The following is a 12,713-nucleotide window of genomic DNA, read 5'->3' as shown; positions in this document are numbered from 1 at the left end:
TACACTCCTATGGTAAAGTATCATTGTAATCCCGTGGCAGGATTTGTATAGCAAAGCAAACACTGTGTCTATATAGCAGGACCATCTACACAACCCAGTGCCTGGTGAGTATGGGAGAAGTGTCATGTCTCTGTGTGCCGTGTTCCTGTCATCTGCCAGGGGGCAAAATCCCTCTCACCAGATCCTGGGACTAAGGCCCAAACCATGGTCCTGGAAATGACCGGCTCCTGTGGTCACCTCACGATGAGCCCTTCACACTGTCGGTGTAGGCACTGTACTGTAGGCCACATCTCTCAGGTTGGATGTTCCCTGACTGATGCAGATACCTAAACATGGAGTGAACTGACCCTGAGCACTTCTCTGCCAGGTCCAGACTGTCTCCTGCCACATGCAGACTGCCTCCCCTCAGGAAAAACAAGATGGAGTCCTTCACTCTCCTCACTAAGCATGCTGGTCTCTGTAGTTCCATCCCTCATATCAGCCTATCAGGCCATTTCTGTTCAGGACTGCATATTCCACAATGCTTTGCAGCTGCACTTCCTGCTTGAGAAAGTCCCTGTCATTGGCTCCTTTAATACCTCTTCTGATTGGCTCTCTCTGTATTACAGTCTGAGAGGAGAAGGGAGGGGCTGAAATCCCTGACTGCCTTGTGTGTATCCAGTGCAAGTGTCAGATTTCACAGGAGATGCCAGTCAGCAGGTTACAGCAGTCACAGATAGGAGTCATTTCCTCCCTACACAAGGATCTACAGTCCATACACACCCAGCACAAGGCCGGGGTCACACTACCAGACGCTTCTCGGGGCTGCAGTTCCTCTGAGCTCCACAAGGTGGGGATCTCACTTCTTCCCAGACAGGAAGTCTCTATGGAAGACAGGAAGTGATGTCAGGTACAGACAGGAAGTAATGTCAGGTACAGACAGGACGTGATGTCAGGTACAGACAGGAAGTAGAGAGGAGACGTGGCTGGAAGTGGCAGCAGAGGAGGTAATAAGATGTTATGTTCTATTTACACCCAGTAACCCCCCGTCATGTCTGTCCTCTTCCTCCATGGTCACGTCCGTCCTCTTCCTCCATGGTCACGTCCGTCCTCTTCCTCCATAGTCATGTCCGTCCTCTTCCTCCATAGTCATGTCTGTCCTCTTCCTCCATACTCATGTCCGTCCTCTTCCTCCATGGTCACGTCCGTCCTCTTCCTCCATAGTCACGTCCGTCCTCTTCCTCCATCGTCACGTCCGTCCTCTTCCTCCATAGTCACTGTGATGTCTTTTATCTCCAGCAGATGATGATACACACATATATAGTGTGGGAACCCAGATGAACCCCTTCAGGGGCAGAACATTCCCCCACTTCCGGGGCCGGAACATTCTCCTCATTGTGGAGCTGTGTCACCTTTCCCACCAATCACTTTCTTACCTCATCAGTCTATATCAAAGGATTATACCACTTTTATAAGTGGTGGGGGATGCAGAATCCTATGACATCACACTGACCTCACAGCCCCTCCTCCCAATGTCCCTCCATCCAAAGTCAGAGAATCATATGACATCACACTGACCTCACAGCTCCTCCCCCAATGTCCCTCCATCCAGAGTCGGAGAATCCTATGACATCACACTGACCTCACGGCCCCTCCTCCCAATGTCCCTCCATCCAGAGTCAGAGAATCCTATGACATCACAATGACCTCACAGCTCCTCTTCCCAATGTCCTTCCATCCAGAGTCAGAGGATCCTATGACATCACACTGACCTCACAGCTCCTCCTCCCAATGTCCCTCCACCCAGAGTCAGAGAATCCTATGACATCACACTGACCTCACAGCCCCTCCTCTCAATGTCCCTCCATCCAGAGTCAGAGAATCCTATGACCTCACACTGACCTCACAGCTCCTCCTCCCAATGTCCCTCCATCCAGAGTCAGAGAATCCTATGACATCACACTGACCTCACAGCTCCTCCTCCCAATGTCCCTCCACCCAGAGTCAGAGAATAAAATGACATCACAGCTCCTCCTCGCAATGTCCCTTCATTTGGCTCCTTTCTTTTTATTCTATGGTGTTAGGATGTGGGATGTGGCATCCTCATAAGCAAAAAAACTGTTGGTCCTGCGTTGTATGTAATGACATCAGAATGCTGCAACAAGCCTATACCCTGCGTAGTGTGGGGGTCCTGTGGGGGGGAATTATACCTCAGCCTGAAGAGGGGCTTTAATAAAATGGAGACCTGAATGGAGAGGTGAGGAGGATTCTGGGAATATCATTTGATGTGACTCTTTGTGTTCAGATGTAGAGTTTTCCTCCTGTGAAGTCTGGAGATCATATGACATCACATTGCCTCCACCTCCCTCCCTGATAGAAGAGAGAAAGAAGAAGAAGATTCTAGAAGTCACCAGAGAGATCACTGAGCTGCTGACAGGAGAGGTGAGCGGTGCCGGGAATTCTGGGACATTCTCCAGTAACAGACAAGGGATGTGTCTGGATGGTGACTGTATCATTGTGTGTGTCAGGTTCCTATAAGGTGTCAGGGTGTCACTGTCTATTTCTCCATGGAGGAGTGGGAGTATTTAGAAGGACACAAGGATCTCTACAAGGACGTCATGATGGACAATCAGCCGCCCCTCACATCACCGGGTAAGAGGAGACTTTATTGTAAAGGAGAGAGCAGTACGGAGGATCCACCTAGATCCCCCATCATCTGATAAACACATAGAAACAATGGATTCAGTCAGTGTGTGTGTTTCCTACAGATGGATCCAGTCATGGGAACCCACCAGAGAGATGTCCCCGTCCTCTGTATTCCCGGGATTCCACACAGGAAGGTCACACCATCCCTCACCATCATCAGGTAGATGAGGAACAATCACTGATAGTATCATTAGGATCTGTACATTATCTGCATTGTTACCATTGATGGCATTTTATTATATATTCAGAGTGGAAACCTGAGAGATCCTAAAGTTGAGGTTAAAGAAGAGATAAAAGAGGAGGAGGAGGAGGATGAGGATGGGGGGATGGAGGAGTCAGAGATTGCAGAAGAACACAAAGATCTGTACCAGGACACCATGGTGGAGTCATCCAGCTACAGGAACCCCCCAGAGAGATGTCCCCGTCCTCTGTATTCCCGGGATTCCACACAGGAAGGTCACACCATCCCTCACCATCATCAGGTAGATGATGACAATTATTGGTAGTTGTGATTTATACACAGCATGTTTGTTACAATGAATGTTTTATTATATCTTTCAGAGTGGAATCCTCGGGGATGATAATATTGATGTTAAAGAAGAGTATAAAGAGGAGGATGAGGAGTATGGAGTGATGGAGGAGTTTTCAGAAGGACACAAGGATATGATGGAGCCACCTAATACCAGGAACCCACCAGAGAGATGTCCCCGTCCTCTGTATTCCCGGGATTCCACACAGGAAGGTCACACCATCCCCCACCATTACAAGGTTGGTGGGATGGAGCATTTAGAACATGGACTCATAGAAGTGATTTTTTTATGTGATGCCACAATATTGGAGTTCATGTTTTACAAATGAACTCTTCTATTATTATTTTGTTTTAGGTTGAAGATCTGATAGATATAAAAGTTGAGGTGAAAGCAGAAGAAGAAGAGGCGTATGTGAGGGATGATCAGCAGTCTATGGAGGAGGATGGAATAACGGGGACATTTATAGAGGAGGACACTCCTACAGAGATCAGCACAGGTGGGTCATGAACACTAAATCCATTCCTCCACCCATACTGCTCACTGATTGGTCCAGAGTAGGGCGGGGACTGGGTGATATCAGCCTGTAATCCCCTGGTCACTTTCCTGAGCTGTGTTCCCCGTCCTGTATTCCTGGATTTCTCTCGGATAATCTTCCTTCTCTGTGCTGCAGACACAATTTATGTCTCTAGACTGGATTTATGGAGGTTCTGGGGTTCAGCTGGCAGCAAAATGTGGATTTTCACCATAGATATTACTAGACCTAGGCACCTGGGGTGTGTGTGTCTTGGGTATTCTGTGCCATGTCCGGGTCTAGTAAGATCTCTGACAGAACATTTCTCCCAGGATTCCTTGCTCTGTGGTCTGCTGGCTGTGCCGGGTGGAGGGATATGTCTGTAGTGTCTCAGACCCAAGTCACTGAGTGCAGTCTCAGGAGATGGGAGGCAGCGGCGTGGGATCTCTGCAACTTGTTTACAGTAAACATTTAATCTTCCACTGATTGCTGAATACCTATATTATGAGTCCTGACCCTTACACTGTATAATTTATATTGTACATTACATACTCCTGACCCTTGCACTATATACTCTATGTTGTACATTACATACTCCTGACCCCTGCACTATATACTTCATGTTGTACATTACATACTCCTGACCCCTGCACTATACACTCTATGTTGTACATTACATACTCCTGACCCCTGCACTATATACTCTATGTTGTACATTACATCCTCCTGACCCCTGCACTATATATTCTATGTTGTACATTACATACTCCTGACCCCTGCACTTTATACTCTATGTTGTACATTCCGTACTCCTGACCCCTGGACTATATACTCTATGTTGTACATTACATACTCCTGACCCCTGCACTATATACTCTATGTTGTACATTACATACTCCTGACCCCTGCACTATATACTCTATGTTGTACATTCCGTACTCCTGACCCCTGCACTATATACTCTATGTTGTACATTACATACTCCTGACCCCTGTACTATATACTCTATGTTGTACATTACATACTCCTTACCCCTGCACTATATACTCTGTTGTACATTACATACTCCTTACCCCTGCACTATATACTCATACTGTATATATACTTATATATATCATTCTGATACTATATAGTCCTATCTGCTGTATGTTATACATTATCTTGTACTTTACATACTCCTGACTTCTGCTCTCCCCCCTCCCCCCACTGCTATATATACATAATATGGATTCTCTTTTGTTCCCCCCATTTCCTCCCAGCTGGACATTTTATATCGGATGATGTGATTGGAGCACAGACTTTTACATGGTGATAATAATGTGATAACATCCTCCAACTTAGGATCCTTAAACAGAAAGTGATAATGAGGGAGGAGTCAATACCCCAATGATGGTGGTCTTCAGGATCAGTCCAGTCTTCATCTTGGTTGTTCTCCCCCCATCCTCACTCTCTGACCTCTGGTGGGGCTCAGCCCCGCTGTTCTTCATGACTAAATCATGGACTAAATAAGGAAGTGCAGTACTTCTTGTGTTGGGAAGATGGCGATGAGTGATAGAGGGGGTGGGGACCCTCGTCCTATAATCCCCTCATCACTGTCCCTCCTATAAAAGACAGTTCTGGTTGTTTCCTCACTCTCTGACTAAGGTCCATGAATAAAGAAATGACCTGGTAGGAGATCAGAGGAGCCATTTCCTAGTTCCCTTGAGGGTGGAAATGTAAGCTCCTCAGAGACCAAGCTGCCTGATGTGGGCGGAGTCCTGGTTTGGGGAAACCAATCAGCTCCTGTCTAGTAATCCTCTTTGTCTTTGTATTTTAGTCCATGGCCGGGAGATGAGGAAAACCTCCGAGGATTGTCTCACTTTGTCTCCAGACTGGAAAGTAGAAGATGAGGACATCACACAGTATAGTCCAGGAGAAAACCCGGCTCCCTCCAATGTCCATCCGGCACCACCCAGTGTAGATGGACCCTCGGATTCCTCGTATCCTGAGGAACCTCAGACTGTGCGGGACCGGACCGGCCTTCCAGCAGGGAAGAGGTTCTCCTGTACTGAGTGCGGGAAATGTTTCCATTCTAAATCCAGCCTTAATAAGCATAAAAGATCTCATATCCTGAGGAACCTCAGACTGTGCGGGACCGGACCGGCCTTCCAGCAGGGAAGAGCTTCTCCTGTACTGAGTGTGGGAAGTGGTTCTATTATAAATACCATCTTAATGTGCATAAAAGATCTCACACGGGGGAGAAGCCGTATCCCTGTCCTGAGTGCGGGAAGTGTTTCCGTTACAAATCTGGTCTTAATATTCATAAAAGATCTCACACAGGTGGGAAGCCTTTTTCCTGTCCTGAGTGCGGGAAATGTTTCTGCTTGAAATATTGCCTTATTGTCCATATAAGATCTCACACAGGAGAGAAGCCATATTCCTGTCTTGAGTGTGGGAAATGTTTCTGTTCTAAGTATGGTCTTAATGTCCACATTCGATCTCACACAGGAGAAAAGCCGTATTCCTGTTCTGAGTGTGAAAAATGTTTTATACTTAAATCAGATCTTGTCACACATCAAAGGCTTCACACGGGGGAAAAACCATACTCATGTTCTGAGTGCGGGAAATGTTTTTCAAACAAGTCCTTTTATCACAGACATCAGAGGTTTCACACTGGTGAAAAGCCATATTCCTGTCCTGAGTGCGGGAAAAGTTTTTCACAAAAGTCTGATCTTTACAGACATCAGAGATCTCACCCTGGGGAGAAGCCACTTTCTTGTCCTGAGTGTGGGAAATGTTTTTCAGAGAAGTCAAGTCTTTACAAGCATCAGAGATCTCACACGGGGGAGAAGCCATTTTCTTGTTCTGAGTGCGGGAAATGTTTTTCATGTAAGTCCAGTCTTTACAGACATCAGAGATCTCACACGGGAGAGAAACCACTTTCCTGTCCTGAGTGCGGGAAATGTTTTTCACGTAAGTCCAGTCTTTACATGCATCAACGATCTCACACGGGCGAGAAGCCATATTCCTTTTCTGAGTGCGGGAAATGTTTTTCATGTGAGTCCAGTTTTTACAGACATCAGAGATTGCACACTGGGAAGAAGCTACTTTCCTCTCCTGAGTGAGGGAAATGTTCCTCACTGAAGTCCTGTCTTCCTGTACATCAGGGGTCCCACACAACCCTGGAGGTGTATTAGTGCCTTGAGTGCGGGAAATGTTTTCTAGATGAATGTTGCTGGACATCCCAGCTGTCATGTGGGGAAGAAGCACACCCTGATATACACCTCAGATATACTCCATGGTTGATTTTCCTCATGGAAGAAACAGTTCATAGGGGAGATCAGAGGTCCCCTAAGACATGGATCAAGTTGTGGAAGAAGGAGGAGATCAGAGGTCCCCAGAGACATGGATGAAGTGGTCACAATACAATAGTACGATGGAAATCTATCAATCTCTTATGTTTCACCACAAATTGAATAAATAAAGCAAATATGAAGCCAAAAGCTGAATTGTGTGGTTCTCTGATGATGAGGGAAATGACAGATGTGGATCTCACCAACATTTCTTCATGATGGAGCACACAGCACCTCGGGGGTTGGCCATTGATAGCAGAAGAATAAAAATGGAGTCATCACCTTTCATTTTCTGAGTACCTTTTGTGGTGGGAGATTTCACAAACACTTGGAGGTCTGTGTAAAAGAAAACAATGTGAATGTATGTGACCCAGCTGTGATGAATATTGGGTGTATTGTATCTCACACTGATTTCCTTGGCTCCATCTAGTGGCCATAATGCAGTATTGAGATATTTTTACGCATTGAGTTATTTTCAGGACACATACCCCATTTTGGTCTCTAGATGGAGCTGATGATCATAGGAAATCACTGTGTTACATTAAATTACGGCCAGAGTTTGTCATGGCTGGATGAATTATTGTCACATTTTCTATAAGGGGACCCCTTAGTTTCTCCCTTCAGGCACGGTCTCATACTAATACCTGACAGCCAACAAAGTGCTGAACGTAACAACAACATCTGTATATTCAACCAAGATACAGTTGCAAGAAAAAGTATGTGAACCCCTTGGGATTACATGGAGTTTAGCATGAATTGGGCATAAAATGTGCTCTGAACATCATCTAAGTCACAACAATAGAAGAACACAGTCTGCTGAACATAATACTACACAAACATTAGATGTTGCCATGGTTTAATTGCACATAACATGTAAACATTCACAGTGCAGGGAGGAAAAAGTATGTGAGGCTCTAGCTTAATGACTTCTCCCAGAGCTAATTGGAGCCAGGAGTGAGCCAACCTTGACTCCAATCTGTGTGATGATATTGGATGTGTTGCTGACAGCTGTCCTGCCCTTAAAAAACACACACCTGTTTTGGGTTTACTGGTTTCAAGAAGCACTGTCTGATGTGAACCATACCTCGCAGAAAAGAGCTCTCAGAAGACCTACGATCAAGAATTGTTGACTTGCATGAAGCTGGAAAGGGTTACAAAAGTTTCTACAAAAGCCTTGATGTCCATGTGTCCACGGTAAGACAGACTGTCTACAAATGGAGAAAGTTTAGCACTGTTGCTACTCTCCCCAGGCGTGGTCGTCCTGTAAAAATGACTGCAAGAGCACAGCGCAGAATGCTGCATGAGGTAAAGAAGAATCCCAGAGTGTCAGCTAAAGACCTACAGAAATCTCTGGCACATGCTAACATTTTTGTTGACACATCTACAATAAGGAAAACATGAAACAAGAATGGAGTACATGGGAGGACACCACGGAGGAAGCCATTGCTGTCCAAAAAGAAGATTGCAGCACGTTTGAAGTTTGTAAAAGAGCACCTGGATGTTCCACAGCACTACTGGCAAAATATACTGTGGACAGATGAAACCAAGATTGAGTTGTTTGGGAAGAACACACAACACTATGTGTGGAGAAAAAAAGGCACAGCACACCAACATCAAAACCTCATCCCCACTGTGAAACATGGCGGAGGGAGCATCATGGTTTGGGGCTGCTTTGCTGCCTCAGGGCCTGGACGGATTGTTGTCATTGATGGGAAAATGAATTCCAGAGTTTATCAAGACATTTTGCAGGAAAACGTACGACCATCTGTCCGTCAACTGAAGCTCCGCAGAGGATGGGTGATGCAACAGGACAATGACCCAAAGCATACAAGTAATTCAACAAAACAATGGCTGCAACAGCACAGAATACGCCTTCTGGAGTGGCCCAGTCAGAGTCCTGACCTCAACCCCATTGAAATGCTGTGGCATGACCTTAAGAGAGCGATTCACACCAGACATCCCAAGAATATTGCTACACTGAAACAGTTTTGTGAAGAGGAGTGGTCCAAAATGACTCCAGATCGTTGTGCAGGTCTGATCTGCAACTACAGGAAACGTTTGGTTGAGGTTATTGCTGCCAAAGGAGGGTCAACCAGTTATTAAGTCCAAAGGTTCACATACTTTTTCCTCCCTGCACTGTGAATGTTTACATGTTATGTGCAATTAAACCATGGCAACATCTAATGTTTGTGTAGTATTATGTTCAGCAGACTGTGTTCTTCTATTGTTGTGATTTAGATGACGTTCAGAGCATATTTTATGCCCAATTCATGCAAAACTCCACGTAATCCCAAGGGGTCCACATACTTTTTCTTGCAACTGTATAAAGGAAGAGGTGACAAAAGGAGGTTCAGATCCATTCACACCACAAACCAATGCAGTCACCAGTCATTCCAAGGGAGATCAGGTGATCTGCATTGGAGGTGATGAAGGTGGAGATGGAAAACCGTATTCCGGATGGTCCCATGTGTCTCATACTTTATTGAACAGGTCCAGCTGGTCAGCTTGGGTTGGTGTAAGGTGCTCCATGTCTGGAACCAATGTTATAGTATCAGGTAGCTGAGCTGGGGGGGAGGTTAGAGAGCCAACACTTAGAGATAACTCATCTGACACCAATAAAATATGGTGGCTAATTCCTTGGACTGTTTATAGATTCCTGAAAATGATAAGCCCAATAGAAAATGAATGGGGTCATTAGGAAGAGGCACATCAAGAACTCTCTCATGCATGGATTTTAGGGCTGGAGGGTAGGACATTGCCATAGTATATGGAATAATGAGCCCTCACCTTGACGGCACCTCCAGCATGTGTCAGATGCAGTAAGGTTCCAGGCATGGAGAGCGTCAGGTGTTCTATACCAAACCTCATCACTTTGTAGGTAGTTACCTTGATTTAACAAAGAGTAATCATCTGTTATATAAACACCCAAATATCTGAGAGTCCGAGTACACCAATTGTATGGATAAATGGACTGTAGGGAAGGGAAGGTCTTACTGGGGATATGTAAGGGAAGTGCTTCCATCTTGGACGTATTTATTTTGTAACCCAACAGTTTGGTAAAGGCAGATAATTAGTGATGGAGCACTGGAAGGGAAATATGAGGTTCAGTCAAGGTCAAAAGTAAGTCATCTGTAAATATTGATAATTGATATTCCCTGTGACACAAGGGCACCCCGTGAATGTCCACACTCAAATGTATAGCAGCTGCTGGGGGTTCTAGGCTCAGAACAAATAATAGGGGTGAGAGAGGACACCCCCGTCTGGTGCCATTGTTCATAGGAAAAGAAGAGGAATAGGTGAATGAGAGCTTGACCTGGGATCTGGGGTGACAGTATAAGGCCCAGATGGCGTTTAGAAAAGTGCCTATGAAGCCAACACGAGTCAAGGATACTAACATGTAGGGCCAACCTAACCTATCCAACTCCTCTTGGGCATCTGAGCTCAATAGCAGTGCAGGCGTCTGTTTTGTTGAGATTGTCAACCAGGTTTATCGCCCGTTGGGTGTTGTTCCCTGCTTGTGTAGTTGGGATATTCCCAACCTGGTCTCTGTGGATAAGTCATGGAAGGAGCCGGGAAAGACTGTTGACTAGAATCTTTGTGAAATCTTATAATTGGAAATAATCCATGTTATTGGCCGGTAATCATCTGGGGAGGTGGGGTTTTACCCGGCTTTGGAATGACTGTGATGTAAGAATGCATAAAGTCTGAATGGGGAATCCCCCCTTGAGTAAAGAGTGATAAAGGTCTAGTGGGGGGGCAATATTGGAGAGAATTTCCTGTAATATTGATAGGAGTCCATCCGGACCTGGAGATTTATGAAGGGGGAGTTTGCTAATAACCTCCATGAGTTCCTCAATAGTTATGTCAGAGATAAAAGTTTCAGATCAGAGTTCAGTTTGGGTGTCTGTAGAGGCAGTAAATCCATCAGATGTTTCTGGACTATAAGGTGGGCGCTCGCCCGCTGTAAGGCCGTCATACAAGTTATGATGAAACTCGGCACAGGTCCCAGCCGTAGTATAGGGGCAGTAAATGGGGGAAGCGTCTTGTTGGAGTGATCAGTGGGGGAAGGTTAGTGGTGGCCTAACTCTGACTTTGTTCTCCATCATCATGTGTGACTTATTGGATCCGTTATACAATTCCTGATGAGTCCAGAGATTTAGGTCCCGTATGTCTATCTAATTCTCTGATTGGTTTTGCAGCTGTGACACCAGGCGAAGGCGTGACACTGGGATGGCGCTAAAGCTGCTCCTCTCTAGTTGGTGTAAAAGGAGTCTGGACCAATTCTTATCACGTTTCAGGCGGGTGAATGTGGAAATGCATTGACCTCCGAAGAAAGCTTTATGTGCCTCCCACAGGGTAGACGCCTTGTACACTGAGCCAGTATTAAGCTGAACAAATTCAGTAAGAGTGGAGGGAAGTGTATCCTGGATTTCTGGGACCTGAAGGAGGGACTCATTTATACTCCAGTGGTGGGATTTGGTTCCTGAGTCAGAGATCAGTATGTCCAGGATAACAGAAGCAGATCTGACCAGGTTTTTGGGTTTATGGCAGGGTTAAGCAGATTAGCGAGAAGGGGGCAGAGAGGAGGAAGTAGTCCAAGCCAGAGGACATCTTATGTGGGGCAGAATAAAAGGTGTATTCATTATGGGTGGGGTGCTTGAGGCAGGTGAAGTCTGCTTTCTCCACTGTAGGTGGCAATTGACCCGAGTTGCACCACAGCCTAGAGAGGGAGTCCAGGGGAAACACAGTTTCTCTATGGTTTCCTGGGGCAAAGGAGCAGCCTTCTGGTTGGCTACACTGTGTCCATGTGACCCTTGGTGGCCATCTTGGGTAAGCAAGGTCTTTATAGGTCCCTGCTCCCGAGTTTTGGCACTCATCTTGCAAGTTGCTAGTGTAGGGAGAGAGACCCTGCTTGTTAGGGAAAGTAACTAGGGCTAGAGAGAGTTCCTAAAGTGGAGGGAGAAAGGCAACAGACTTGCTAACCTGGAAAGAAGCCTCCCCTCTTGGGACCAGACTGACCAGGCAATACATCACCCTCTGAAACAGACACTGTCGGCACCTCTCCTCAGCCACATCTTTGACTGGTTTGAACTGTGAGTTATTTCACTAAAGCGTTGCTGTCCTATCAGGGTGTTTGTAACATTGGAATTCTGCTCAATACAAGTTCAAGTTTTATTGCAACAAGACTCTGTGTGTTCACTGTCACCGCACCACACCGCACCTCTCCACATGCTTAACTCCTTGCCTTCCTGAGGATTTCCCCCCTTCCTGACCAGGCCAGTTTTTACAATACGGCCCTGCGTTATTTTAACTGACAATTGCGCGTTCTTGTAACGCTACACCCAAATTAAATTTACATCCTTTTTTCCCACATATAGAAATTTCTTTCAGTGGTATTTGACCGCCTCTGCATTTTTAATTTTTTTGTACTATAAACAAAAAAAAATTAAATTTTGAAAAAAAACCTATATTTTTGACTTTTTGCTATTAAACATGTCTAGTGAAAATAAAATAAAATTCCAATTTCATCATAAATTTAGGCCATAATGTATTCTGCTCCGTGTCTTTGCTAAAAAAAAATCCCAATACGTGTAAATTAGTTGGTTTACAAATGGCGGTATAGTTACTGGAATGTTTTCTTCACTAGTAATGGTA

The 12,713-nt window shown here is 45.4% G+C and overlaps 1 protein-coding gene across 1 annotated transcript in view; it reads left to right on the top strand.

Moving 5' to 3' along the window:
- The window catches only part of LOC149450558 (uncharacterized), a 140,329-nt gene that overhangs the window by 63,064 nt on the left and 64,552 nt on the right, over positions 1-12,713 (top strand). Inside the window, exon 2 of the mRNA XM_089691753.1 lies at positions 5,850-6,826. Coding sequence (XP_089547879.1) covers positions 5,850-6,826 — 977 coding nt within the window. The remainder of the gene's footprint in view (positions 1-5,849; positions 6,827-12,713) is intronic.

The sequence above is a fragment of the Staurois parvus genome, unplaced genomic scaffold (assembly GCF_062004578.1).
Source record: "Staurois parvus isolate SC_StPar_1 unplaced genomic scaffold, SC_StPar_1.0 ptg000571l, whole genome shotgun sequence".
Classification (NCBI taxonomy): domain Eukaryota; kingdom Metazoa; phylum Chordata; class Amphibia; order Anura; family Ranidae; genus Staurois; species Staurois parvus.
This window is presented reverse-complemented; position numbering and strand designations above follow the sequence as displayed.